This window comes from Manis pentadactyla, chromosome 12, assembly GCF_030020395.1.
Source record: "Manis pentadactyla isolate mManPen7 chromosome 12, mManPen7.hap1, whole genome shotgun sequence".
In the NCBI taxonomy this organism is placed as follows: Eukaryota; Metazoa; Chordata; class Mammalia; order Pholidota; family Manidae; genus Manis; species Manis pentadactyla.
The window spans coordinates 9,994,215-10,020,415 of record NC_080030.1 but is presented as its reverse complement, the minus strand read 5'-3'; the positions used below and the strand labels follow the sequence as shown (position 1 = coordinate 10,020,415).

Genomic DNA, 26,201 nt, shown 5'->3' with positions numbered 1-26,201 from the left:
GACCCTGCAGCAAGGCCGTGATCTGGCTGAGAGCATTTCGGCAGCCGCTACACCTGTTGGCCGGCTGTGCGGCATCGGGAACCGCTCGGGGCCTCTGGGGCTTGGCTCCTTCCCGCCTCACTAATCCACAAGCCCAGCAATCCTCAGAAGGAGGCCCCGCGGCCTGACCCCACTTGTCTGCAAACGTTTCTTGGCAGAGACCCACACAGTGTGGCTCCCACAGGCCGCACAGCCGCCATGCACATCCTTATCATAAATAACAAGAGATAAGGTCCACCTCTGGATGTAGGGCTGGCCTCTTACCCCAGCCTGTGCCCCAACCCAGTCTGTAGGTGGAAACTGGGGCATGGTGGGCCAGGGAGCTAGGCCGAGAGCTGTGGCCACCCCCAGCATGATGTCTGGGCTCTTGGGGACAGGTCCACTGCACAGCCACATACCCCATTGCTGGGACAGGGTTCTGGAAACAGCCACTTCTCTCCGCATGCGACAGACCAGGTGGAGCCTGCCAGTCCCGAAGATGAGCTCAGTCCTCTACCTGCCTACCTGAGTCGCTCCTCCCCTCTTATTCCTCCCGTGCTGCCCTGGAACAGGGCAGGGCACCAGCCAGGGTTCCCCAGGCCAGTATGGGGTCCACTCAGCTGAGCTCTGCAGCCCTTGGGCCCCTCAGACCATGTTCCTCTTCACTGGGGTCCACCACACTGATCCTGGGTTGTTCCAAAAGCCTGACCTCTCTGTCAAGGCCCTGGGGTCCAGGTTTTCTCCCTGCCTCTCCCCTTCCTGTTTCCCCTATCCCCTCCTCCCTCCATCTGTGTCTGCCTGGGCATCCCTGAGCATGGCCCTGCTTGGGGCTGTCATAGAGATCCCTTGGGCCGAGGGTGCACGGGGGCCCACTGGGGGGCCAGGCGAGGCAGGAGTGTCTCAAAGTCTCGGTTCTTTGCATTTGCAGCCCAGCGGATTTCTGGGGGAGGCCCTGGCAGCAGCTCCTGTCTCTCTGGTAAATGAGCCCCTGGGCTGAGGCCTGGGCGACCCTGGCACGTGCGTGGGCGCTGGGTATCCCTGTGTGGCCACACCCATGGCCCAGTGGGAGGTATCCTGTCTGTCAAATGGAAACAGATCTGCTCTGCACCCCAACCCCAGCCGCTGCCCCATCTTGGGAAGTGCGTGTGGTCGCATCAAGAGACCCCTTTCAGGGCCATTGGAGCATGCACACCAATGCTGCATGGCTCATTTCTGTGACACAAACGCACCCACACGCACACACATGTGGAAGGATCCTAGATGCAGCCTCGTGAGCCAGGCCTGAGCTTTTCTCTGCCTCTGGCTCTGCTTCTGCTGCCTGTTTCCCCTCTGGTCTCCCAGGGATACTTGGGAGGAGATGAACAGCCCCTGCCCTCTGGTGTTCCTTCCTGGACCCCAGAGTTCCCACCCTCCCTTGGTCCCTGCAGTTTCCTAGGCTCAAGGACTTTTGGAGGCAAAAGTGCAGAGAGACTGAAGTCACCAGGGTCCTTGCTGGGTCAGAGAGAGGCAGGGGTCCCCAGATGCTGGCCTGAACACCGGCCTAGGCATTAGGATGGGTAGAGAAGAGCAGCAATTCCAGCCAGTGGAGGTCTTCCAGAAGGAAATTGCTTTTGCCCAGCTGCCCAGAGAAGACAGACAAGCCCAGGGGCCAGGGGATGCAGTGTCCAGAGGTAGCTAGGCCTGTCATAACCCAGTCAGATGGCAGGAGCCCTGGCTGCCAGGGCAGGCAGAGAATGCAGGCTCCTGGGGTTTGGAAGGCCTGGCCGGGGGCCTCGTGCCAGCTCCAGGTGCTGGAAGGAAGCCCATCCAGCCAAGCCATGGGCCAGAGCTCTGAACAGTGCCTGCACTTGGCTCCTGGTGGTGCTAAGATAAGGTGGGGGAGGGCATGTGGGGGCTGCATCCTAGGACCTGGGCTCAGCAAGGAGCCTCCAGGAAGCCAGCCCTTGGCCAGGTGGGCCTCTCCACGTCCTCAGCCGGAAGCCCCAGGGCTGTCTCTTGGCAGGCCCCTCCAGGGATGACGTAGGTGGGGGGAGGAGGCCGGCCAGGCCTGGAGAGAGAAGGCGGAGGCCTGTCTGCACCTGGTGAGGCTAGGGGGCGCTGGGGCTGTCTGTACCCTGGCACTCCGGCCGGCGCTGGGCCCTGAGCTTGTGCCACTCTGCCTGGCTCGTGCATGCTAGCCACACTGCACGTCTGCAGCCTGGCATCCAGGATCCCCAGCTCACTCCCACCCCACAGTGCTCGGAGGCTGGGGTCTGGGTCCACAGGAGGAAGCCCGTTGGGGCCACAGGAAGAAGTCCGTTGGGGCCACGGAATGGTGGCCAGGGGTATTTTGGGAGCAGGGGACTCTGAGGTCAGATCATGGGGACACAGGCAGGTTGGATCTCAGGCTGCAGCTGATAACTGCTGTTTGGGTTTCTCTTTTTCCCTGTCTCCTTTTCCCTTCCCTTCCCTTGCTGGCCCCCTCCCCATCCCAGACACCCTTCCAGTCCTCGGGACTGGACACCAGCCGGACTACCCGGCACCATGGGCTGGTGGACAGAGTGTATCGGGAGCGCGGCCGGCTTGGCTCCCCGCACCGCCGGCCCCTGTCAGTGGACAAACACGGACGGCAGATATCCTTTCCCCAGAGGACTTGGGCTGGGGGGCCAGGCCATGCTGGTGAATGATGGAGCCTCTCACTGCCCACTATGGGGATGGGATTGGGGCCACCCCAGCCTTCCAGGGTTCCTGGGCTGCACCAAGAGTCAGGGCATAGCCACAGGGCAATCTTGGAGGACTTCCTGGAAGAGTTCGTGTGGCAAGCTGAGGAGCCCTTGGCTATGCAGTGGCTGAGGGAGCACAGGGAACAAGGACGCAGAGGTGGCCACAGGAGCCTGCAGCCCACAGTGAGAGTCAGCGAAGGTGAGGCCAGACCAGATGATGTCGGACGCCTGATTGGGCAGGAGGACCCAGGAAGGCTGTGAGCAGGGCGCCTACACACTGGGGCCATGTGGGGGGCAGCCCAACTGAGGCAGTGGGACTGAGGGAATCTGAGCCAGGCCCAGACATCTCTGAGGGAGGCTCCATCTAAACACAGAACTTGCCTCTGCTTCTCCGCCAAGCAGAGAGACTGTCAGGAGTTCCCCGACTTGGCCGCCCCTTGGTGTTCGGCCAGCCAGCCCCTCCCCATCACAGTCTGAGCAGCCGCTCCTGGGACCCCCCAGCTTTCAAGAACAGAGAAGCCTGTTCTTTCCTGGTTCTCATTTCCGTGGCTGGGGGAGCCCAACCAGCTGGGCCCCAGACGGAGCACTTGGGCCCCAGGAGCTGCCCTGTCAGCCCAGAATTAAGAGTCAAGACCCCGGTCAGCTGAACTAGACTCCCCGCTGCCCCCTATGGGCCCTGGTTTCACAGCCGAGGCCCCTCTTGGAAGGGGTGTAGCTCACACGTGCGCTTGTAGGGGGTGAGTGCTGAGTGCTAGGTGGACAGGGCCGCACCCCGGGGGCCGCTCACAGCCAAGCAGGAAAAGCCCCCGCCCTGTGGCCCCAGCTGTTTGCAGGCTCCCAGCAGCCTGGCCTCGAGGTTCCAGGGCTGGGGTGGGGCCTGAGCCGACAGTGCGGTCCCCTTAACTCACACTCAAGCGGACAGCTGCCCCTATGGTGCCGTGTACCTCTCGCCGCCCGCGGACACGAGCTGGAGAAGGTCAGTGACCCAGAGCCAGCCCTTACCCCTCACGTTGAAAACAAAACCAAACTTTTGTCATGATTATGCTTTGAAAACCAATATACAGTCACTTTAAAATGACAAAACTAAGAAGTATCCGGAAGTTTCTGGAAGTCAGCTCTACCCTGTAACACTGAGATTACAGCTTTGGGGTCATCCATGGTTTTTTGCCCCCATTTATGACTTTTTTCTTTTCTTTTTAAAGCAGAGTTAAAATTATTTTGGATACTCAGTGTTGTAACTTGCTTTTCTTCATTTTAATGCTATTTATACATGCTTTCCCACATTGTCAGTTACTGAAAATGTGATTATAAAAGTATTACACATTTATTACTTAATTAGGAAAGTATGTAAACATACCTAGAAGAGGAAAAGAAAAAGGAAAAATGGCTTTAAAAAGATTTAAAACAACAATAATATAGTTAATATAAATACCTACAATAGTACAGGTGATGGTTGTATACCAGTGTGAATACACATAGTTTCACAGAAGTGTATACTGAAGAATGGTTAAATGGTAAGTTTTATGTTATGTATATTGTACCACATATGTAAATGCACATTAGCAAATGCCAAAAATAGGGAAGCTGTTAAAAATTACATATATATGTGATACAATACGTAATACATAATCCAATAACAGAATTGATTTCCCACCAGCCCCGAATCATCTATCAGCCTTATTTCAGCTATCATGTACATTAATGGATATAAAATGCAGAAAGTTTGGATAAGGTGCTGTTATTCTCCCCATTGTAGACATAAGGAAACTGAGCACAGATTGGTCAGAGTACTTGCTCAGGGACACACAGCTGGTAGGGGGTGTGGATCCTGACCGCTCCTCACTGCTCAGCTTGTCCCAAGGTCATAGACTCAGCCTGCCCATTCCTTTGTAACCTGCTCTTTTTCTCCTTGACCTAAGTTTCCTCCACATCACTTTCAGTGGCTGGGACGTCCCTGGTGGGTATATGAGGCTCTTAACTCTTGCCCCCAAATAGCCAGCCATGCTGGACCCACCCTTTGCACATCTGCCCAGCACCCTCTTGGGTACCCATGATTTCCTGCATAGCTGAGGGGCTCTCCTGGGGACCTTCTCTATAGGCATCTGCAGCTGGGGGCAGATTGGGTCACCCTGTTCCCAGAACAGAAGGCAGAACTAGAAGCATTTGGGGTGGTTGGAGCAAGACCCCATGTCCCCCACCATACCCCTATGGACTCCTCCCACCCTGAGAGGCTGCATTCCTTCTGGGACCTTCTTGAAGGTCCCTACGTCCTGGAGGGCAGGGTTGCGCATTGGTGTTTGTCACTGGGGATCCAGTGATGATCTGGGGGCTTGCACCCCCAAGGCTGGGCCTCTGTGGGATTGTCATGCCCCTTTCTGGAAGGTTTTAGCAGGAAGGCACAGTCCTTTCCCCAAAGCTGAGAAGCCCGTGGAGGGGTTGGTTAGAAATGGAGGGACAGCTCTGCTACAACTTTTTGTTTTTAACAGACTTTACAGACAAAAGCCATCACCCGTGTGGTTCCTTTGTCCTTAGGGTTTTGTTCAGGTGTAGTGGTTAACAGAAATGACCCACAACTTCTACCTAATCCCAGTCATAGATTGAGCAGGGCCAGGACTATCCCCTTGTCTCCTTTGGGGCCAAGGCTCACTGTCTGTCTCCTCTTCTCAGGACCAATTCTGACTCTGCCCTGCACCAGAGCACAATGACGCCCGCCCAGCCAGAGCCCTTTATGGGCGGGTCCCAGGATGCACACCAGAAGAGAGGTACTGGCAGTGCACATGGGTATCTTTCCTCGGGTCAGGCAAGTCCAGCGGGAGGCCTCTGTGCTTAGGTCATAAGCTCTGTCATGATGAACAGACCTGTGCAGAACAACTCACTGAATAAGGAGAGGGCTCAGGGAAACTTTCAGAGGTGGCACTACTTGAGTTGGGTTTTGAAGAGCATGTAGGAGTTTTCTAGGCAGAGAAAATAGACATTGACTTCCATGCATGAATTCAGGGCATGGCCACACAGTCTGGGGGCTTTACAGTTACTTTCAGATGTAAGGGGCAGCAAGCCAAGCATAAGTGACATTTATCAGCTCATGACTGAGCAGTTCAGAGCTAGATGTTCAGCTTCAGGTGCAGCTTGATCCAGGGCTTCACACTGGGCCATTTCCTGGCTCTTACCCTCAAGAAACTTCCTGATCCACAGCCCATCCTGGCTACCATAAGTGGAAAAGAGGCTGGTTTTTTTCCCCCAACTTTTGCCTGGAGCCTGCTCTCAGACTGAGCCATGAACACCCTGCAGCTGGGGCAGGTCTGTGCCCAAGCCCCCAGACCCTTCTCTGAGCCAGGCACATAGGCTGTGTCCCTGGGGCCTTCAAGGAGGGTATGTGCTATCTTAAAGCCTGGAGAAGCATCACCCAGAGAGGGGAGCGCCTTGCTAAATAAAGCCAGCTACCTGAGGCTCATTCAGGCCTGATCTGCCCCAAGACACTGAAACCAGAGAATTAACCACATGCATGCCACTGTCTCTGTTACTCTCAGATGGGCTGAAAGGGTCAGGGGTTAGCCCAGCCACCTTCCCAACCCCCAGCCTGCCCTCTCCTACCCCAGTTTGCAAGGGGGAGCTGACCCATCTGGCTATGTTCACTATGGCTGTATTGTAAGAGAAAAACAGCCTCCAACAGGCCTAAAGAAAATGGGTCTCCTGAAGAAAATGTTTAAACTCACCATAACTGATTCATCCACGGAAAGGGGCCTTTGGCCACGTGGGTGCCAAGGCCTCAAATGAAGCCCTTCCAGTCCCTCGGACCTGCCCTCTCCCCCACCTCTGGGGCTGGTTGGCAGTGCATCTAACTTGTGGGGCTGCAGCTACCACGGGGTGTCGGCCGACCTTGCTGACACTGAGTGTCACGGCCTGGGCCCCTGTTCTTGGCGCTGCCGGCCTGAGGCAGGGAGGCAAGTGTCCATGGAGTGAGGGGGGCCGAGGAACCACACCCCAAGGTGGGGACAGGTTCTTGGCTGTTCTCGGCAGAGCTTTTATTCTCATTTCTTTCTTAAGTCACAGGTTCTCTGAATGATTTTTTAATTTTTTCTTCACTGAAACCCTTTTTCATACTTCAGTACAATCCCCAGGTGTTAATACTGGAGCAGTTACCTCAGATCACAGTTGTGACTCTGTGTCAGAGATGCACCCTGTCCGTGCTGCCATGCAGCTGCAAAGAGATCCCTTCTCTGATTGTCCTTCTACCCCCGGCCCTCTCCCCAGTCTTACTATTAACAGTCCCAGGAATGGAAGAGACCACGTCAGAGACGGACAAGAATCTTTCCAAGCAAGCATGGGACACCAAGAAGGTAAGCGCCTTCAAAAGCAGTTTCCTTCTCGTTTTTTGTTGTTGTTGTTGTTAAGTGTAGCCTAGGTGAAGATAGAGAAATAGCATATTGGGGAACCTCATTCAGATTTGACCCATCACGAAGACCTTTTTTGCACTAAGGACAGGCTTGTTACAGTGGCAAAAAATCATGTGAGGAATTAAAACCCATGTTTGCTTCAGAAGCACATATACAAAAATTGGAACAGTACAGAGAAGATTAGCAGGGCCCCTGTGCACACAAATTCATGAGGCATTCATATATTTATGTATGGTGGCGGATGTTAACTAGACTTACTGTGGTAATCATTTCGCAATATATACAAATATTGAATCATCATGGTGTGTACCTGAAACTAACATAGTATTATATGTCAGTTATACATCAATAAAAAAAAAAGTTGAGGCCAGGGAGGTGAAGTTATTTGCCTAAGGTTGGAAAGACACTTAGGTTTTAGAACTTATACCTCCTAATTCTAAGCCTGTGATCTTCCTACTAACCCACAATATTGGGTAATTATCATTGTTTATAACTGTTTACAGTCAGCCTTAAACATAAACTTCCATTCATTTGCATAGCAACTTTTATTTGTACAGCTTTTATTGGGGTGCGAAGTCTTCTTGGAATTTCCACTTGGATTGAGATTTCTATATTATTTCCAGGTCCAGACACAGATTTCTCAAGTGTCAACCTATAAAAATATCTGTGATGGATAGAATTTGTGCCATGAATACATACTTAAAATAATGTGAATAGAACAAAATGCATTTAACACTAAAGCTATTTGAATATTTTAAAAAAATAATTAAAATCTTTCCAGTCCCTCAGATGTCCCCTTTCCTCCCGTGAAAAGGTTAGCAACACCACTTGTTCATCCCCTCCAGGAAATTAGGGAGATGACATCGAGCCAACAGGGACGTGTTCCTCAAAGGTGTGTGTTCAGAGCTTTTGAAACCAACTGAAAACAACTAGGAAGTTTGCCAGGATGGGATTTACAGTTGACCCTTGAGCAACACGAGTTTGGATTGTACAGGTCCACTTAGCATGGGAATTTTCTTTTTCCATAAATTTATTGGAAAATATTTTGGTGCTTTGTGACAATTAGAAAAAATGTTTTTTTCTTTAGCTTATTTTATTGCTAGTATGAGGTGTATTATACATAGACCATATAAAAATATGTGCCCATCTTCTGTGTTTAATCAGCAAGACTTTTGGTCAGCAGTAGTCTATTAGTAGTTACGTTTTGGGGAAGCCAGAATTTATGCTTGGATTTTCAACTGTGCGAGGGGTCAGTGCCCCTAAGCCCTGTGTTGTTCAAGGTCCAGTTGCATAAGGAAATCATCCTCTGTTCCTCATGTGGAAAGCTCTGTGTGTGGGGGTCTTTTACAGAATTGCAAAGGCATGAGAGACACTTGTGATCATATAGAAAGAGCAGGATAAAGCTGTTCAGAAAGGCATAAAATGCATATAGATGTATACAAATGGATGCTTGGATGTGTAGGACCAGGCCAAGGGGACACACGCAAAAGGGGCGCACCCTTTTCCACGGCAGGTGTGGGTGGCACTTTTGGCCCTTTATCTTTGTCTGCATGTCTGGTTTGGCACAAGGAACATACATGATTTTCCAACTCAGAGGGATAAAAAACACTTAAAAAGAATTCTACCAATCCAAACAAAGTGGAAAACTACCTGGAACATCTAGTTGCAGAGAAGAGGATCACAGGGGGTCCTTACAAGCAGGAATACAGTGCTGCCATAAAGAAAGTGAAGATGGTGCATGTCGGGGGAAACACCTCTGATACCCTTGGAGTGAGAAGAGAGGGTGGCAGAGACCGGCTTCCTGGTGGAACTCCTTGGAACTACCATGCAAAGCAGTGCAAGGGTGCCCATAAAAGAATTCCATTGGGTTTCTTGGGTGCAGAGTGGCGGTGGGGGTGTTTGTGTGAATTTTTAATGCTGTTTAGAAATTCCTTAGTATTTCCATAATGTTCATGGAATGCTTTTGAAAAGATTCTATAGAAAGTCATTGTCAACGTGCTTTGCAAAAATCTGGTAATGAAGCGAGTGTTTACTCACAGAATTAAGGAACCCGTGGCCAAGTAGAAACCTGCAGAGGCTTAACGCCCTGGTGGCACGCCACCCCTCGGGCGCCCCAATCACTGCCAGCCAGGCGTCTACCCCTCCCTGGGTGTGCATAGTGAGGCGCGCCCACCTGCCACCTGGATGGAGCCACCTTCTTGTCTGATAATCCCTAAAGAACACATCAGCCTGAGGGCTGTGAGGCGGACAGGGAGTTAAGGGATGCGGTACTGCCGGAGCCTTCCCTCAGCACGCGGCTCTGTCCCATCTTGTCTGCTGCCAGCAGAAGAGAGTTCTGACCTTTGTCCTTGAACGGGAGAGTCCAGGGGCCTGGAGCCTGCAGTTCTTTGGTGGCAATAGTGTCCCCAGCTCTCAGAGGAGGAAAGCCTGGTCTCGGTGCCTGCAGGGTTTCCCTGGTACCCCTTCCCAGGCCCACAGGGCTGCCGGAGTCTCCATCCTTGGGCGGTGGGGACATAGAAGTGTACCCAGCCCCAGGGATCCCCCTGGGGGCCACAGCTCCAGGGGACGGCTGGAAGGTGGGTCAGCTGGTGACACATAGCCCTGGGGTTTCTAGGTGCAAAGAGTGGGCAGGCCACATTCTTCCCTAAGTTCTTGCCCTGACAAGGGTTGCCCTTCGGCTGTGCCCACCTTACTGAGCAGATGCAGCAAGTCTGGGAGGGGCCTGTTTTCAACCAAGGGCAGGGGCTGGGGTGGAGGTCATGGGGACCCATCTCCACACCCTCTTGGTTTTGTCCCTGGGTGTGCGTGAAGCAGGCCCCCACCTCACAGTGCTGCCCGCAGGATTCTGAGACCTGATAGATTGGCTCTCGTGGGGAGGACAGCCATGCTGTGAGGGCTTGTGAGGGCTTGCAAGTGTGCACGAGGAGACCCTCTCAGCCTCTGCTGTCTCTCTCTTTCAGACAGGGTCCAGGCCCAAGTCCTGCGAGGTCCCTGGGATCAAGTAAGTCTCAACAGGACCCACCCTGCATGCCCAAGGCTCCTGGGGGGCTGCTCAGGTGACCCCCACGCTTCCCATCCACCATGAGGCTGCAAGTCCCTATGAGAGGGGCATGTGCTGTTGGTGGCCACCCAGGAGGCCCTGCCTGGGGTGCTTACACCCCTCCCTGCCCGAGAGGAGAGAGCTCCCAGCCTCAGCCCTGGCCTACCCACCCTGAGACACACCCCATCCCTGGACAGCAGGGACACCCTCACCCCAGCTCCTGCCCATCCCACAGGGATAGCTGCTTCCTAAGATCCCCCTGGAGGCTCGGGCTGACATTGGCCAAGCACAGCAGCACCTAATCACTGGGGGTCATTTTGTGCCCACTCATTTTTTTCCTGCCAGCTCCCTCCCTGCCCTGCTGCAGCTTCTGGGGGGACAGGCTGGCCGAGGGCTCACCTCCCGCTTCTGTCTGGCCTTTTCCCCCAGCATCTTTCCGTCTGCCGACCAGGAGAACACTACAGCCCTGATCCCCGCCACCCACAACACAGGGGGCTCCCTGCCTGACCTGACCAACATCCACTTCCCCTCCCCGCTCCCAACCCCGCTGGACCCCGAGGAGCCCACTTTCCCTGCGCTCAGCGGCTCCAGCAGTACCGGCAACCTCGCGGCCAACCTGACACACCTGGGCATCGGCGGCGCTGGCCAGGGTAAGGCCGGGCCAGGTGTGGGTATTCCATCCCTGCAGACTGACCGCCTAGTGAGGGTGACGTGTGTGTGAACAATGACTTAGGATGGTGACCTCCAAAATACCAGGTGTGGGGCTGGGTGAGGGACCTAGTATGGGGGCTTGGCACTTTCTGGCATTGCTCAGAAAAGACATCCTGGCCAAGGGCACAGCACAGCCTGGGCAAAGACCCAGGGGTGGGAAAGCTTGTGGTGTCCCCTGTGATGAGACTGTGGTGCTGAGGGGGTGCTGGGGGTTTCAGAGAGGGTGGGTGAGCCTAGAACATTTCCAGGAGGGGAGCCCCTGAGGGACTGACCCAGCTGGGGTGGGCCAGGCTTTCCCCTGTCCCTCCTCCCCAGTGCCTGACCAAGGGACAGGGCCAAGCCTCACCTGCTACTCCCACACTCCTTCCCATCCCCCGACTGACTGGCTACCTGCTTGGGACACTGCAGCCCAGGTCACATCTACGGCAACATTCCACAGGCACCTCACCCATCCCAATGGCTCCTGGCGCTGCCCCAGCCCTGCTCCCCTTGGGGGCCAGTGGCCCTCTAACCCGGTGTCTCAGGCCAGGGACCTTCGAGGTATTCCTGCTGATTCCTGTTCTCCTGCCCAACCCAACCTGTTGGCACGTGCTGTCAGCTCTGCCATCAGGACCTGGCCCAGTATGGACACTCCCCACCCTGCAAGGTCTCCACCCTCTCCACTGAGAATGGTTGTCAGCTCACGGTCCATCTCTGCTTGGGACCTTGCACAGCCCCTCAGCTTCCTCACAGTGAAAGCATGAGCCCCCTGGAGCTTCGGAGGTCCCCTACAGTGCTCCTGTGACCTCCTGTCCTCCCACCCCGCAGCGCTCCTACCCTCCCCCCACTATCTCCTCTGCAGCTACTGAGCTCACCTCAGGGCCTTTGCATGGGCTGCTTCTCTCCCGCCTGGAATCTCTTTTTCCAGGTGGCTGCAGGGACCTCACCCTGTCCCTACTCATGCCTCCCCTGGTTCAGCTCCCTGCCCACACCCTGGCCCCCAGCCCCTCACACTCCATTGCTTTCTGTACTCGCCCTGCCGCTTACTGAGACACCACTCTGCTCTTTCCTGTACCCTGGGCCTTTCTCTCCCATGTCCCTGGTGTGACTCCCAAGTCCCCACTGTGACCCCTGCACCCACGTTAACTGTGGGATGTGTGGGTTTGTATCCATGGAGGAGGTGGGCCCCAGTAGCCCCATGGTGGGAAGGACAAGAGGGGCTGTGGGGGGCCCCTCTGTGAGTCTCACACATCAGGACTCTGAGGTTATGAGAGCCCTACTGAGCTCTCCGTGCTGCTCGGGAGCCCCAGAACAGGCCAACACGCCCCCCATCCATCTGCCTTCTCTGCCCCAAGCATGGGGGCAGTGCCACTTGGGGTTTTCTGAGACAGAATCACATACTGCAGTTCACATCTGCCACAGCCCTCCTGGCCACCCAGGGGGACAGGTTGTCAGGAGGGGCGGCAGCGTCTGGACCAGGGCTGGACCCATCGGACACTGTAGAGAAATCTCCAAGTGCAACCGGCCAGCCTGGGAGCTGGGTTCTCACAGAGAAAGGAGGAGTGTGAGGGGGCCCGGGTCATCCCTGGCTTTGGTGCCGACGGGGATGGGGTCCAGTGAGGCATGTTGAAGAATGTTCCTGGGTTTTTGGGTAAGGGAACAGAAGCCAGAATAGTGCAGAAGAGGCAAGACCTGGCCTAATGGCATCAGGCCGTGTTCTTGCTTCCACATGTTTGGCACTGTGCCCCCCCAAGGCTCAGCCACTGGCCAGAGGGCCCTGGCTGTGCTTCCCAGGGGTGCCCCAGAAGACAAGACAGGCAGGTTCAGGGGAGCCAGAGACCCACAGGCCCCCAAGACATGGCTGGGTGGGAAGTACCTGTACTGGCCTGGGCAAAGCCAGAAATCAGAAGGGCAGCTCTGCCGCCCCTCGTGCAGATGCCAATCCTGTCCCTGGTTTTCTCCCCACGTCTCACTGTGGCCTCCAGAGCACCACTCAGAGGGTCCTTGGCAGCCCCCCAGCGCCCGCTTGGGAGCTGTGCACCTCCAGCCCACTCCAAGTCTAAACAAGTGCAGGAAAGCACCACACATGTGAAAGCACGGACGGGATGAGCGCGGACCCTGAGCGGGGAGCCCAGACGCCGGTCCTCCTGGCTCAGAGTGTCGGCCTGGTGAGGTCTGACGTGTGTGGTTGTTTGCAGACCTGCCACTCCAGCAGCTCGTCTGGGAGGGCTTTGTTTTCTGGGCACATTTTAAATCAAGCCGAGCCGCTGGCCCTTGACACTCATGGAGATCAGCCCCCCAGCCCACCCGCCAGTCGGAACGTGAGCCCCAAGCTGAGGGAGAGGGAGGTGTCCCCGCCAGGGAGAGAGCGGCCTCTGTGATCTCCTTCCACATTTGCTGAGGTCGTTTTCCTGGCTCTTTTCCAAAACCCGGAGGAGGGCAGGCCTGGGTCCTCCTTCCTGGCACAGCTTTGGCCAGCCGGTCCTGCACACAAGGCTTGCATGCATCGGGCCAGGCCCCTGCCACCTGGTCTTCCGCGCCCTGGCAGCTCTCCCTGCCCTCCCTGGACTCCCTTCCAACTGGCCTTTTCCCAAAGGGCATCCAGGTTGCCAAAAGGAATTCAAGGGCACGGCATTGAGGGGTAGTAGCCTCCCTGTGTGAGGCCAGGAGCTCACCCTGCAGCCCAGCAGAGGATTAAAAAACCCCTTATATTCAGGGCAGATGTTAGAGGCTGGCAAATCCAGCCTAAGGGCCAATTCCAGCCCGCCATTGTATTTTATCTGGCCCACAATTGTGTATGTGATGCTTTGAGTCAACATTTAAAAATCAGGAGTGTGTGTGTAAAAATGTGGCTTTTCTGGCATCTCTTAAAAGAATCAGCTGTCCCAGGAGCAGTGGGTCGAGGTCCTGTGTCATGAAATGGTCCAGAACGCTCATTTGCCACAGCCCCGCCCCCATCAGCCAGTGTCCCTTTCCATGTGGCAACTGCTTCTGATGCTCACCAGGCACTGACACCTGCTCCCTGGATGTTGACTTTTCCTCAGCCCTCTGGACACATGAGGTGGTGGATGCTCAAGAGCAGGCAGGGCAGCAGCCCAGCATGCCGACTCCCAAGTGTGTGCTCAGACTGGGCATCTCCTAGACTCCTGCCCAGGCCAGTTGGTAGTGCCCCCCTTGACGTTGCTATGTTTGTAGCAGTCTGAGTCTGGGACCCACGGTCTGTGCAGAAATTGGATCCCAGGACTCAGCCTAGGGAGCAGTCGATAGTGCCAGGTCCCCCTGCAGTGCTGGGCCCAGCTGAGCTGCCAGGGTGTTTGAGGGGAAGCACAGGTGTGACCAGGCTTGCCTTGCGTGGATGACACAGCCCCAGCAAACAGCTGCCTGGCAAAGAGAAGGGTGCCCCTCATCTCCCCTCAGTGCTCTCTGGGTGCATTCCTGTTGGGCTGCGAACCTGCTGTCTCACCTGCTGGAACCAGGTTGATCTGGTGCCCTTGGCAGGGGGCCCGGTTCCCCCAGCTGAGTCAGGCCCCTTCACCAGCCTTGACTGGGGGGCCAGACTCTCTTAGAGCTTGCCTACGACCTAATCAGGACCTCGCGGTGAACTCGAGAGTGACTGTTATCTCCATGTCAAGGATGAAGAGACCAAGTCCGGGGAATCAGGCCAGGCCCCCAGGATTCCCCCCAGGCATGCTGGGGCCTGATGCCTCCAGGATCACCTGGCAGGCTCTCACTGCTGCTACATTGAACTTGACCTTGCTCAGCTCCATAACAGATGCACCCAGAAGAGGCTTGCTGGGGGAGAGAAGGGGCAATGCGGAGCCCTTCTGGCAGGAGCTCCATCAGGGATAAGGCTGTTGGAAGAAGATAAGGGTACCTAAGGTTGTAGCTTGGGCAGCCCAGCAGGGCTGACCCTCCAGTGTGGGAAGTGCACAAGGTCTGGGCAGAAGGATATGAGCTGGCAGGCAGGGGCTGCCAGAAATGCAGGTCTGGGGCTGAGAGGAAATCTGGCTGAAGGAACAGTTATGGGAACAGACATGTTCATCAAGGGAGGATGAGAGCAGGAGGCTGTCGATGAAACCACAGAATCAGGCAGGACTGAGCCAGGTTAGGCAAAAAAAAAAAAAAGGGACTGATTATCTCCCCAAACCAGGAAGTGCCAGTGTGGCTGGACCCAGGGCTCATGTGCTGCCTCTCCCCTCAGCTCCTGAATCCCCAGCTGACCCTTCCCTTGCTGCCACAGGATTCTGGCCCCTGCTCCCCACCACACACACACATACCTTTAGCCGTCCCCTTCTTGGAGTCCAACACACACACACACACACACACACACACACACACACACACACCTTTAGCCGTCCCCTTCTTGGAGTCCAACACACACACACACACACACACCACGCACACCTTCAGCCGTCACACACACACACACACACACACACCACGCACACCTTCAGCCGTCACACACACACACACACACGCACACACACGCTTTAGCCGTCCCCTTGGAGTTCCAGCAAAAGTCCCAGGGCAGGGATCAGCATTGGAGGCGGGAAGGAGAGAGCCCACGCAGTCAGGGACCCCGAGTTCAGCATATTGGGGTTTTGGAAGGGGAGCCTCAGTTTGGCAGTCAGGACACACCCCCTGGCTTCTGTCTGAGCAATTGGACTATAGCCAACAGTGACCACAGATGTGTGAGTGGGCCTCAGGAGGCCAGAGTCATGCCCACCCTCCCTCTAGCTCTGTCTCCCTTCCAGGGATGAGCACGCCGGGGTCCTCACCACAGCACTGCCCGGCTGGTGTCAGCCCACTCTCCCTGAGCACGGAGGCCAGACTGCAGCAGGCCCAGCAGGTGTCACCCACCCTTTCTCAGCTGTCACCCATCTCTCAGGTGCGAGCGTGTAGTGGGGCATGGGAGGCTGGGAGGCTTCTTGATCCTTCCAGGGGGGCCTCAGAATCCCAAAAAATATTCCCAACACTTTTGGCTTTCTGTCAAATTTTCAAACACAGGAAATGCATTAATGAGTGGCCTGGAGTCTCCTGTCTGTTCAAGTGGGCATTCTTCATAATGTTACTTTCTCTTGCCTTGGATCTAGTTGAAATTTTTCAAAACAAAATGTTCAGAGTTTTTTCAGTTTATCATAATTTTTCTTCATCTGCTTCCTGGGTAGTTTGTATGTGTCGGTGGATCAGTCCTCTCCATCTAGGTCATCCAGCATGCCAGCGCGCAATTGTCCATAGCATTCTCTGATAATCTTTTTTGTTTCTGTGAAGTCAGTTGTGATGTTTCCTGCTTTCATTTCTGATTTTGGCAATTTGAGCCTTCTCTTTTTTACTTAATCAACATAGGCTCATATGATGAGTTAGGTGGTGTTCCCTTCCTCGTCTGTGTTTTGGAAGAGTTTGAGAACTTTGGTTAATTTAATTCTAATTTAATAATTAATTCTTTAAAGGTTTGGAAGACTTTACCAGTGAAGCTACCAGGCCTTAGCTTATCTTTGCTGGAAGGTGTTTGATTACTGATCCAATCTCCCTACTTGATACAGGTCTACTTAGATTTTCTGTGTCTTCTCAGATCAGTTTTGGCAGTTTGTGTGTTTCTAGGAATTTGTCCATTTTTGTCTATAACCCCTAATAGGTAATGTTTTTGTTGCTAGTTCGTTAATAGAACCTTAATGACATTACCCACTTACAACAAAATTAACAGGCATTGCTCCATTCCTTACCGTGCCCAGCCTGGGCCTGGTTCCCCTCCATGCCTCCGCCTGCTCAGACAGCTGCCTTGTTCGCATCGGGATCCAGACAGAGCTGCAGGTGGCTCCTGGTGGCTGTGCCTTCAGCCTTCCTGCCCGTGGCCCCTACCCCTTCTCCCCTGTCCCTTAGGCCTGCCTCTCTTTCTGGAGACTCTTTTGTTCAAGAGCTACCCACTGCTTATTAGGGGCCAGGCATTCTGCCAAGTGTTGACATCCCGTAGCTCCTGTGCATATCCAGCTTCTTCCAAAAGGCAGGAGCCCCTGCCTGCCCCAGGGGCTGCCTGTACAGGCTCATGAATGTTGAAAACATCTCACTGACTGGGAAAAACTTTTCCTCTTTCCAACTCCGAGAGGGCCCAAGCTGGTCATCACCAAGTGGCCACATCACTGCTGTCATCACTTGTACCCTTTCCAGTCTCCCCAGGGGGAGGCAGGCTGTGGGGTGGTAGTGGGGGGATCCCTTTCTCATCCCCAGGACCCAGAGGGGCTAGGCTGTGGCTGCCCAGAGTGTAGTGCCTTCTGCCAGCCCATGGGGAACGTCCAGCCCAGAGAGGCCAAGGGCCTCCTGAGCCTCAGGGAGTGCGGAGGGCAGTGCCTACCTCTTGGTGTGTGGAAAAGCACGAGAAAGTCTTGTTGAGTCCAGTTGCAGCCTAACTCTCCGGGGCCCTGGGAGAGGCTGCCCTCTCGAGGCTGGTGTTTCCTCCATCCAAGAGCTGGACGACCCTGTGTTCATCCATCACATTGCTGTCTAGCATACCAGGCCATGGGGGGCCCTCGGGTGCTCATGGCTGGCCCCCAATGCCGAGCATGCCTTCCGCCTGATGCTCTCCTCTCCCTGCAGGCTGTGGCCATGGACGCCTTGTCTCTGGACCAGCAGCTGCCCTATACCTTCTTCACCCAGACGGGCTCCCAGCAGCCACCACCACCGCAGCCCCAGCCCCCACCACCACCACCGCCCGCGTCCCAGCAGCAGCCACCCCCACCGTCCCCGCAGGTGCCCGTTGGCCTCCCCCCGGGTGGCCCCCTGATGCCAAGCGCCAGCCTGACACGGGGGCCCCAGCTGCCCCCGCTTGCAGTCACGGTACCGTCCTCTCTCCCCCAGTCCCCCCCAGAGAACCCGGGCCAGCCACCGATGGGGATCGACATTGCCTCGGTAAGTCCAGGGCAGGGTCCCATGGGGCCTGGATGGGGGTCACACAGGAGGAGTCTGGGGGCTGTGGGAGTTCCCCTTCAGGCACCCAAGACCCAGGACAGCTGGGCCTCCAGCTGCATCTGCTGCCACCTCAAGGCTCCACTGGCAGGTCGCCTTGGCCAGGGGTCAGGCCTAAAGCTCAGTGGGTGTTTTCTGCCTAGAATCCCAAGCTGAGGTGGTCACCCCATGTACAGATGGGAAGACTGAGGCACAAGCAGGGCTTACTTGCCCCAAGCTTCACCCAAGATGAGCCACCCCTCATCTGCTGCTAAGGCCTCCCCTCTGGCCCTTGATGCCCCCTTCTCAGCCCCTCCCACCTGAAAGGGACTTCTTTGGAGGCAGGGAGAGCACAGAGCTCTGAGGGCTTGGGGAATGGACTTCTGGGAGCCAAAGGGTGAGTGGTGAGCCTGGGGGGGGGAGGAGAGGCGAAGCTGGCCGTGTGGTTTGTGCGGCCCACTGTCCTGGCCGGGGCTGCAGCTCAGACTACAGGAGGCCCTGCCGGGGCCCCGGCCCCAGGACTCAGACCATGCGACCCTTAGCCTTGGGCTGGGCTCAGAGGAATAAGCGCTAGGTTTTGACCTTTCCCCAAACCTTCCTGTTTGTTCAGACTTTCACTCTGGTTACCCTGATCGCAAGAAGGTGATCACAGCTACCATTGGCCATGTCCAAAGGCTTAGGGACCCATGTTTGGGGCCCAGCTTGGCAAGCCCTCTTCACTTTGGCCCTTGGCTGCCAGCTCCAGAATAAACATCATCAGAACATCACATTCTCTGCAAAGGAGCCCTCCCTGAGCTGGAAGGGGTAGGCAGGTCGATACCCAAATGTCATAGCTGCTCTGACCCTTTGGAGGGCAGGTCCAGGGGTCCCCCAGACAGAAAGTATTTCCTTTGGCAGAAATATAGTAGGTGTGGGGGTGGCGGTGATGGTGGGACGCTCAGCTTCCTGATACCCTCCAGTGGCGGTGCCCAGCCGTGGAGCTGGGTGGACATGGGAGGCATGGGTGTCTGAGCCAGGCGCATAGACAGCTCCTTCCCAGGCTCTCAGGCCAGGACATCTGTTGCCTGGTAACCCCCACCGCCCCAAGGACTGCCAGCCCCTTGGAGCACAGGCTCCGGCGGCCACCTTTGAGAGGGTCGGCGGACTCGCCCGAGCAGGAATATCCCTCTGGACGTTCTCCTCTTTCCCGCTTTGAGAACGCCCGAGCTCGTTGTTGCTGAGTGACCAAGCTGGCACCTCTGAAACTCACCCTTGCTAATGAGCACTTCCTGGACCCTGGCTGCCGGGTCTCAGAGAACAATAGGCTCAGAGAGGATAGGCATCTTGCCTGGAGGCACACAGCAGGCCTTGGCCAGGCTGGGACCAGAGCAGGTTCTAAATCCAGGTCCCTGCCCAGCCCATCCTGCCCCGAGGGGCCTGGTGGGAAGCCAAGGCCATCTGTCCTTCGTGGAAGTCATAACCCCAAGCAAGGCCAGGCTTATGACCGCCTGGTGCTGGGAGCGCTGCAGTGTCCCAGCTGGCCTTCACTCAGCCCCACCAGCCCTCAAGATGGGCAGGACGTGCCGGTGCCCAGATTCAGGGCTCAGAGAGCCAGAAGACCTGCCCAGAGTTGGCTGCAGAAGACAGTTGCCCACCTGCCCAGCCCTGGGTTTACCCTGCTTACGTGTGCGTGGGTGTGACATGGGGGTGTGTTCATGCCGGTGCTCTGAAGCCTGTCAAATTAAGGCGGACCTCCAGGTGGCTCTGTGAGGCTGGATTCTCCCACCTTAGCCACCCACCACCCAGGAACTGGGTTTGGGGGCAGGTCGTCAGGAGGCCTTGGGTTCAGGCAGGGCTCAGGGTCCCACACATCCTACAGGCGCCCCAGCTCTTCTACTAACCTGTGGGGTCGGGGTTCCGCGCGTGTGGGTGCAGGGTGCTCAGCAAGGAGCAGGAAGCGGGCCCGTGGCCCCACCATGCACCGGATGTGTCTGCCGTCACAGGCGCCAGCTCTGCAGCAGTACCGCACCAGCGCCGGCTCCCCGGCCAACCAGTCTCCCACCTCGCCCGTCTCCAATCAAGGCTTCTCCCCTGGGAGTTCCCCACAAGTAAGGGACACTACCCCTCCCCTGCACCCTGCACTCCAGCCCTGCTTCGTGCCCTTGTGTGCCCCTGCCTGGCTGCCTGCCATCTGGGCCTCATGCCTCACTCCATCCCATTTCCTCCATCCCCCTGGGTGGGGCTGGGGTGGGCGGGGGAAGGAGAGGCGCTGTCCCAGCAGGCCCTCCCAGGAGCCGCCATGTCCTTCCTGCACCTGTCTCACAGCCCCAGCTGGTAGCGGAGGGCCCCTCGCTCACACTAGTGACCTTAGTTTTGGCCGTACCCCAGCGTGTGCCTCAGGGCACATTCTGAGCGGCCTGAGTTCACGTCCTTACCTGTGTCCACCCACTGCCTGCCCAAGCCTGGATCTGCAAGGCTCCCAGAAGTGGATGTGCCCCCCAACAACTGCTTTGGGGCACAGCTGAGGTGACATCTGGCCTGGGGGGGGGGCTCCCGACTACTCACTCAGCCTCATAGGAAAATGTGTCCCCCCAGGAAGCTTTTCTGAGAGGCCAGCAGCCTCTCTGGCGTCCTTGTCCCTGTCCCGCAGGTGAGACAGGCTTGCCCCAGATCTCAGGAGATAGTCAGGTCTCGACCACATCCATCGCACTTGGGACCCCCCACACCAGGCGCTATTAGAGCCCAGTCTCCGACACACACGCATGCACATGCTTGGTCGAGTTCCTCAGAATTCTGCTTAGCCTGGCTCAGCCCGTGGCCACATTCCAACCAGAACATCCCATCAGAGGAGATGACAGCCGGACCTGAAACTTCTCACTCTGAATTCCTCCCCAGGACCCTGCCACTCTGTCCCCGAAATATCACTAAGCTGAGAAACTCCTAAGAGCCACCGTAGTGCTCGAGGCCCTGAAGGTTCCTTCTCAGCCAAGGGGATGATAGGACTTTCCTTCCCAGCCAGGGCAGGGAGAGGAGCCGTTGCACCAGACAGGGCCAAGCAGGCATGATGTCCCGGGGTATGTGCTCCGCTCTCCTTGTCTCCCCACATCTCAGATGTACACCCTCTGAGTGGGGATTGGTAGGCATCTTGCTCAGGGCAGATCATGGCTGTCTGATAAAGGAGGGGCCCCCCAAGCCACTTCTTCCCACCCTGGCAGCCTGGGGTCTTCCTGGGACCATCAGTGTGTAGCCTCATGCTCCGTAGGCATGTGGAGGAGGCGGCAGTAAGCTGGGGATGGGCCTGGGATCTGCATGGTCTCAGTCCATCCACGCGGCTCTGAGCCCTTGTGGCCCCTGAAATGTGCCCGGTCTTCTCATGTGGCGTCGTGGGATGTGGTGGGGTACAGGGAGTTGGCCCAAGTGGAGAAGCCCTTTTTGCATGAGAGGCAGGACAGGAATTCAAGGGTCAGGCAGATTTCCTCGGGAGAAATTTGCCTGAACCAAAGTGGGCCAGTCTGGGCCAGGCAGGAAGCGTGTTGCTGTCTCGTCAAGCCTATGTCCATGTGTTGGTCTGTCCGCCCATCCTTCGTGTGCTGGCAAGGGAGGCAGGCGGCTGAAGCAGCTGTGGGGGCTTCAAAGGGCCAGGGGGCTTGCTCCAGGACAGACCATGCCGGCTGACGCCAGACCTGGCTTCCCACTGTAGCTGGGCCCCTGAGGAGCACCCGGCCTCCCTCGGAGGCACAGGCAGCCCTGCAGGCCTCAGGGAGCTGGGACAGCCCTGTGTGCTGCCTCCCACCTTCCATTCGGAGCAGACCTCTCCGGCAGGCGCTCAGTGCAGCCTCACGAGAGCAGCCTGTCTGGGACCTCTGCATAGCCTGAACCTCGCCGCAGCATCGTAGCCCCCTCTTCTGAACTTGAGTCTGGCCGTGATCACAGCAGAGGTGGCATTTTCACCGCACTGACTGTCGTCCTTTCTGCTTTCAGCCCATTGACTGCCCAGAGCAGACTGTGGGCCGTGGCCAGCCCCTCCCTGGGATGGAGGTCTAAGACTCAAGTTTTGGCAGTTGTCAGATCCATGTGGGGAACTTTCTAGGACAGGGAGCTCAAAGTGGGGAGGCCCAAGGCCTTCGGTCTGTGGACACTAGTAGCTGGTTGCATGCCGGACATGTGTGTTAGGCAGTCCATCCGGGAATGGCCGCGGTGTAGGGACTTTTGGGAGCCACCCTCTCCTGCCGAGAAAGACAGACTCAGGGTCCAGGCTGGGAATGTGTTTCCCAAGGCCTGGCATTTCAGGTGTGGCCCGGCCATGCACTGGCTGTCCCTGTCTTCCCTTCCATGTCATGCTGGGATCTCTCCAGCCATCCCCCTGGGGGCCTCCTGGGAACATGCAGGGGCTCTAAGCTCCTCTTCCTGGCACCTCCACTGCACATGAGGGTCTCCAGCCCCTGCTTCTCTCCAGGGGCAGCCCCGTTCCTGGCTGGCCTTAACAGTGGGAATGGGGCTGCCTACTCACCCATGGGCCCCGGAGCCTTCTAGGCAGGCAGCTGCAGGCAGGTGGGTGGGCAGGGGCTTCTGTGTTTCTGTCCTGTACTCACTTGGCCCGAATCTGGGTCTGTATGTCTCTCCTGCCCCAATTGGTCCTGAGCCTCCCCACGTTGGTCCTGAGTCTCCCCAGGGGCCTGACAAGAGGTGCCAAACAACGTCCCACCCTGAATGCCCAGGGTGCCTCCCACCTTAGCCCTGGCTACATGCTTTCCTCTGGGGTCCATCAGGTGGGGCTCTGCTATCTGTGGCTCCCCTTCCATCTGATGAAATGGGGTCACCCACATCTGAGCTCGAGGAGATGGGGGTTGATGTTGGAGGGGATGGGGTGCAGAGACCCCCACCCCAGGAGCAGGTGGTGGAAAGCAGCCATCCTGGGTAGCAGCCATCTGCCCAGGCTCCGAGTGGGCTGGGCTCCCCTCCATCCTGGTGGGTGTGGGCTCTCCCGGGAGCCCTGAGATACACATTGTCTTCCTCCTTCAGCCTGGGCATCTCCAGAGAGGGCCCCAGGGCCTCCCTGTGGGCATGAGTGGCCTGTGGGAGGTCCCTCCTGTAGCCTCCACGCCCCACCCCATCTCGGGGACCGTGACGACAGCAGGCCTCTTTTCTGTCTACAGCACTCCTCCACCCTGGGCGGCGTGTTTGGGGACGCATACTATGAGCAGCAGATGGCAGCCAGGCAGGCCAATGCTCTGTCCCACCAGGTGAGCGGGCACCCGGGCCACAGCCCACTGCAGATGCTCGCCCGGAGCCCGCCCGCCACTCGGGTGTGAGCTTTGCTTCTAGGCCCCCTCCTGTCTGCAGGCCTTGGCGTAGACGGCTTGGCTTTGCCTCCCCCAGCGCCTGCACCTGGCTGGCAGAATGAGGCCCCCAGCAGAGCCAGGGGAAGGTGGGCAGTGAACACCAGCAGGAATTGGCAGTGGCTGTCCCAGCAGTATTTTGGCATGGGCCGTGCATGTGGTTTTGATGGGAGGTTGAGCTGGCTTTGTGTGGAAGTTAAAGTCAGGGGCAGGCAGGCATGGGAGGGATGGGCCACAGCCTGGACTGGTCACTCACTACCCACCATCCACCCACCCACCCATCCGTCCATCCATCCACCCATCCATCCAGCAAGACTCCAGGGCCATGTGCCAGCAGGCAGGAGGGTTTGGGGAGGGGAGGTCCCAAGGCAGAGGGACTCCCGAGCACGGGCACTGGGCGCCTGCAGAAGAGGTGGTCCCAGTAGTGCCAGAGTGGAACAGCCAACGGCAGCCAGGGGCTCAGTGGGCCACCTTCACGCTGTGCTTCCCTCCCAGCTGGAGCAGTTCAGCATGCTGGAGGGCGCCATCAGCTCCAGCAGCCTGTACAGCCCGGGCTCGACGCTCAGCTACTCTCAGGCGGCCATGATGGGCCTCGCGGGCAGCCCCGGGAGCCTGCCGGACACGCAGCAGCTTGGCTACGCCAGCCACGGCAGCATCCCCAACATCATCCTGACAGGTGAGGCCCTGTGCGCGGTGTCCAGGGAGCTCTGCCATGGTGCACCCCAGGGACCTGGCAGTTTCAGGGGGAATGGTGCCCCCACTCTGCGGGGTGAGTTCTCACAGCACTGAGGTGTCCCTGCCTTTGGCATGGGCCCAGGGAGGCCAGACACCACCTCCAACTTTGACTCATGGCTGGGCTGTGGGATGCACACTGGACCCTGGACCAGGCATCCAGCACTTTGTGAACGGGACAGAGGGGGCCACTCAGCATCCCACACCTGCCACCCAGGCCCCTGACCCCTGTTAGCTGAGTGTGCTGGAGAAGCCGTGGACCCTGCCTGGTGGGACTCATCACACACAGCCCCAGAAGTAGCAGCTCAGTGACAAGTGTCCCCATCGTGCCAAGGGTGTGCACAGCATATGTGAGGAAGTGTCTGCCCCACCTAATATTGACCCAGACCCAGTGTCCGTCCGTGTCTCCCCCACCCTGCCCCCATCCAGTGGGTTCTGGATTTTAGCCAAGAAAGAAGCAGTTTACTCATAAAACAGGGCTGTTGTGGGATTGAAGGTGACACCCCCCAGGCACTCCCAGCTGACATCTCCAGGGTGAAGGGGTCCGTGCCCAGAGTGCCTGAGGCCTGGGCTCCCAAGTGCAGACCCAGGGTTTTCTGCCCCCACAGGCCTGGGCAGTGCTCTGCTGTAGGTGAGAGATCGGGTCCCTGTGAGAGCCCCAACAGCGTGGAAAAATGGGGGCTTTCATACCCGTTCCCCAGATCGAAAGACTGAGGCCAGGGTCTCCCTGCAAACAGAAGTGGAAGCCCAGGTTTGAGCTGGGTCTCTGTGGGGTAATGCAGGGTTCCCTCCAACTCACAGCGGGGGCCCCCCAGTGCGCTGGTGCACACATGCTCCAGCTTGCTTCTCAGTGACGTGTGTGGAGGCCACCTTGCAGAGCAGGAGATGCCCCTGCTCCTGCCAGGTCACACTGACATCGGTGCTGCAGCCCTCAGCTTGGGTTCCCAGCCTCAGCACCACTGGCATCTGGGGCTGGAGCTTTCTCTGGGGTGGGGCCATCCTGTGCACAGTGGGTGCTGAGCAGCACCCCTGGTTTCTACCCACCTGGAACCAGTAGCACCCTCAACTAAAAATGCCATGCAGGTGCAGGGTGTGGGGGCAGGGAGCCAGGGCTGAGCTGAGACTTCTACCCATCCTGTCCCCCACTTCCCCCCAGTGACAGGAGAGTCCCCTCCCAGCCTCTCTAAAGAACTGACCAGCACACTGGCTGGGGTCGGAGATGTCAGCTTCGACTCGGACAACCAGTTCCCCCTGGATGAGCTTAAGATTGACCCCCTGACCCTGGACGGACTGCACATGCTTAACGACCCTGACATGGTCCTGGCCGACCCGGCCACTGAGGACACCTTCCGGATGGACCGTCTGTGAGTGGCACGCCAGGTACACTGCCGCCCAGCCACCGGCTCCGCTACTCAACCGGTCAGTGGTTCCAACGGCATCTCCCTGAGCCCTGGGACGGCCACACTGCGTCCATCGCCGACGGCCGAGCTTGTGATTCCGAGCTTGCAATGCCGCCAAGCGCCCCTGCCCACCTACCCCTGGCTGTCCACCTCCCGAGGGAGGCCACGCATGGCCCCCCGAGGACTCCCACTGTGCACGCGCTCTTGCCCTCTTGCCCTGGGCTGCCAGCTGTCCAGTTGGATGCGGAGCCCGTTGGGCAGAGCCGCTGGTCTGGGGTGGGGGGAGGTGGAGCGCCATGTGGCAGTGGTGGGCTGAGGGGCATTGTCCGACTGTTGTCCAGCTCTCACTGCCTTCCTCCTTCCCCAGGCCCCTCCCTGCCATCCCCAGCCCATGGGTAGGTAGAGAGCCGGCCCCACCTGCCGAGGGGAAAAGGTGCCAGAGAGAGGGGCGGACACAAAGCAAAATAAACACTATTTTGACTGCTGTCTTTTATATTTCTGAGCACACATATAGTGCTAGAGCCCGCCCCTCAGGGGTGGGATGCAAAGGTGTGAACTGAGCATGCCAAGCAGCTGAATCTTCCTGGGGCCCACACCCCCGCCTCGCCATCCCAGCCCTGTCCCCTGGGACCATCTTCACCCTGAAACCCCCGGCCGGGGCACCTTTGGGGGGCTCACAACTCGTTTTCATCTTCTCTGTACTGTGGTCACCATTATTTAAAGAATGGGGTGGGGAGGGAGTGGCCAGGGCATTTTTGTTGTGTTTTTTTTGTTTGTTTCTTTGGTTCATATTTACACTTTGGTTGTAGACAATGTGTAGCTGACTCCTTCAAGCCAACACTTGCCTGAGAGCATGTTTTTATTCCAGAAATCCTACATTACCTATTTTTTAAGCTAACTGGAAGCAGTCTGCCTGCCTTCCCAGGTCTGAGCTGCGTCTCAGCCCTTTGATTTAGGCCCCGAGTTAT

At 57.1% G+C, this 26,201-nt stretch overlaps 1 protein-coding gene and 1 pseudogene across 11 annotated transcripts in view; both read left to right on the top strand.

Moving 5' to 3' along the window:
• CRTC1 (CREB regulated transcription coactivator 1) overlaps nucleotides 1–25,384 on the top strand; it is a 61,675-nt gene extending 36,291 nt beyond the window's left edge. For 3 of the 11 annotated variants that reach the window (XM_036893024.2, XM_057489941.1, XM_057489948.1), the window contains exons 3-15: nucleotides 947–994; nucleotides 2,493–2,630; nucleotides 3,635–3,696; nucleotides 5,388–5,482; nucleotides 6,972–7,057; nucleotides 10,075–10,115; nucleotides 10,584–10,804; nucleotides 15,599–15,732; nucleotides 17,436–17,747; nucleotides 19,766–19,870; nucleotides 22,919–23,005; nucleotides 23,597–23,777; nucleotides 24,990–25,384. In XM_036893024.2, the coding sequence (XP_036748919.2) occupies nucleotides 947–994; nucleotides 2,493–2,630; nucleotides 3,635–3,696; nucleotides 5,388–5,482; nucleotides 6,972–7,057; nucleotides 10,075–10,115; nucleotides 10,584–10,804; nucleotides 15,599–15,732; nucleotides 17,436–17,747; nucleotides 19,766–19,870; nucleotides 22,919–23,005; nucleotides 23,597–23,777; nucleotides 24,990–25,201 (1,722 nt within the window). In that variant the 3' untranslated portion in view covers nucleotides 25,202–25,384. The remainder of the gene's footprint in view (nucleotides 1–946; nucleotides 995–2,492; nucleotides 2,631–3,634; nucleotides 3,697–5,387; nucleotides 5,483–6,971; nucleotides 7,058–10,074; nucleotides 10,116–10,583; nucleotides 10,805–15,598; nucleotides 15,733–17,435; nucleotides 17,748–19,765; nucleotides 19,871–22,918; nucleotides 23,006–23,596; nucleotides 23,778–24,989) is intronic. The other 8 variants (XM_036893032.2, XM_057489942.1, XM_057489944.1 and 5 more) reach the window with 7 other exon arrangements.
• On the top strand, nucleotides 7,249–7,342 carry LOC118916685 (U6 spliceosomal RNA; annotated as a pseudogene).
• Nucleotides 25,385–26,201: the final 817 nt, after the last annotated feature.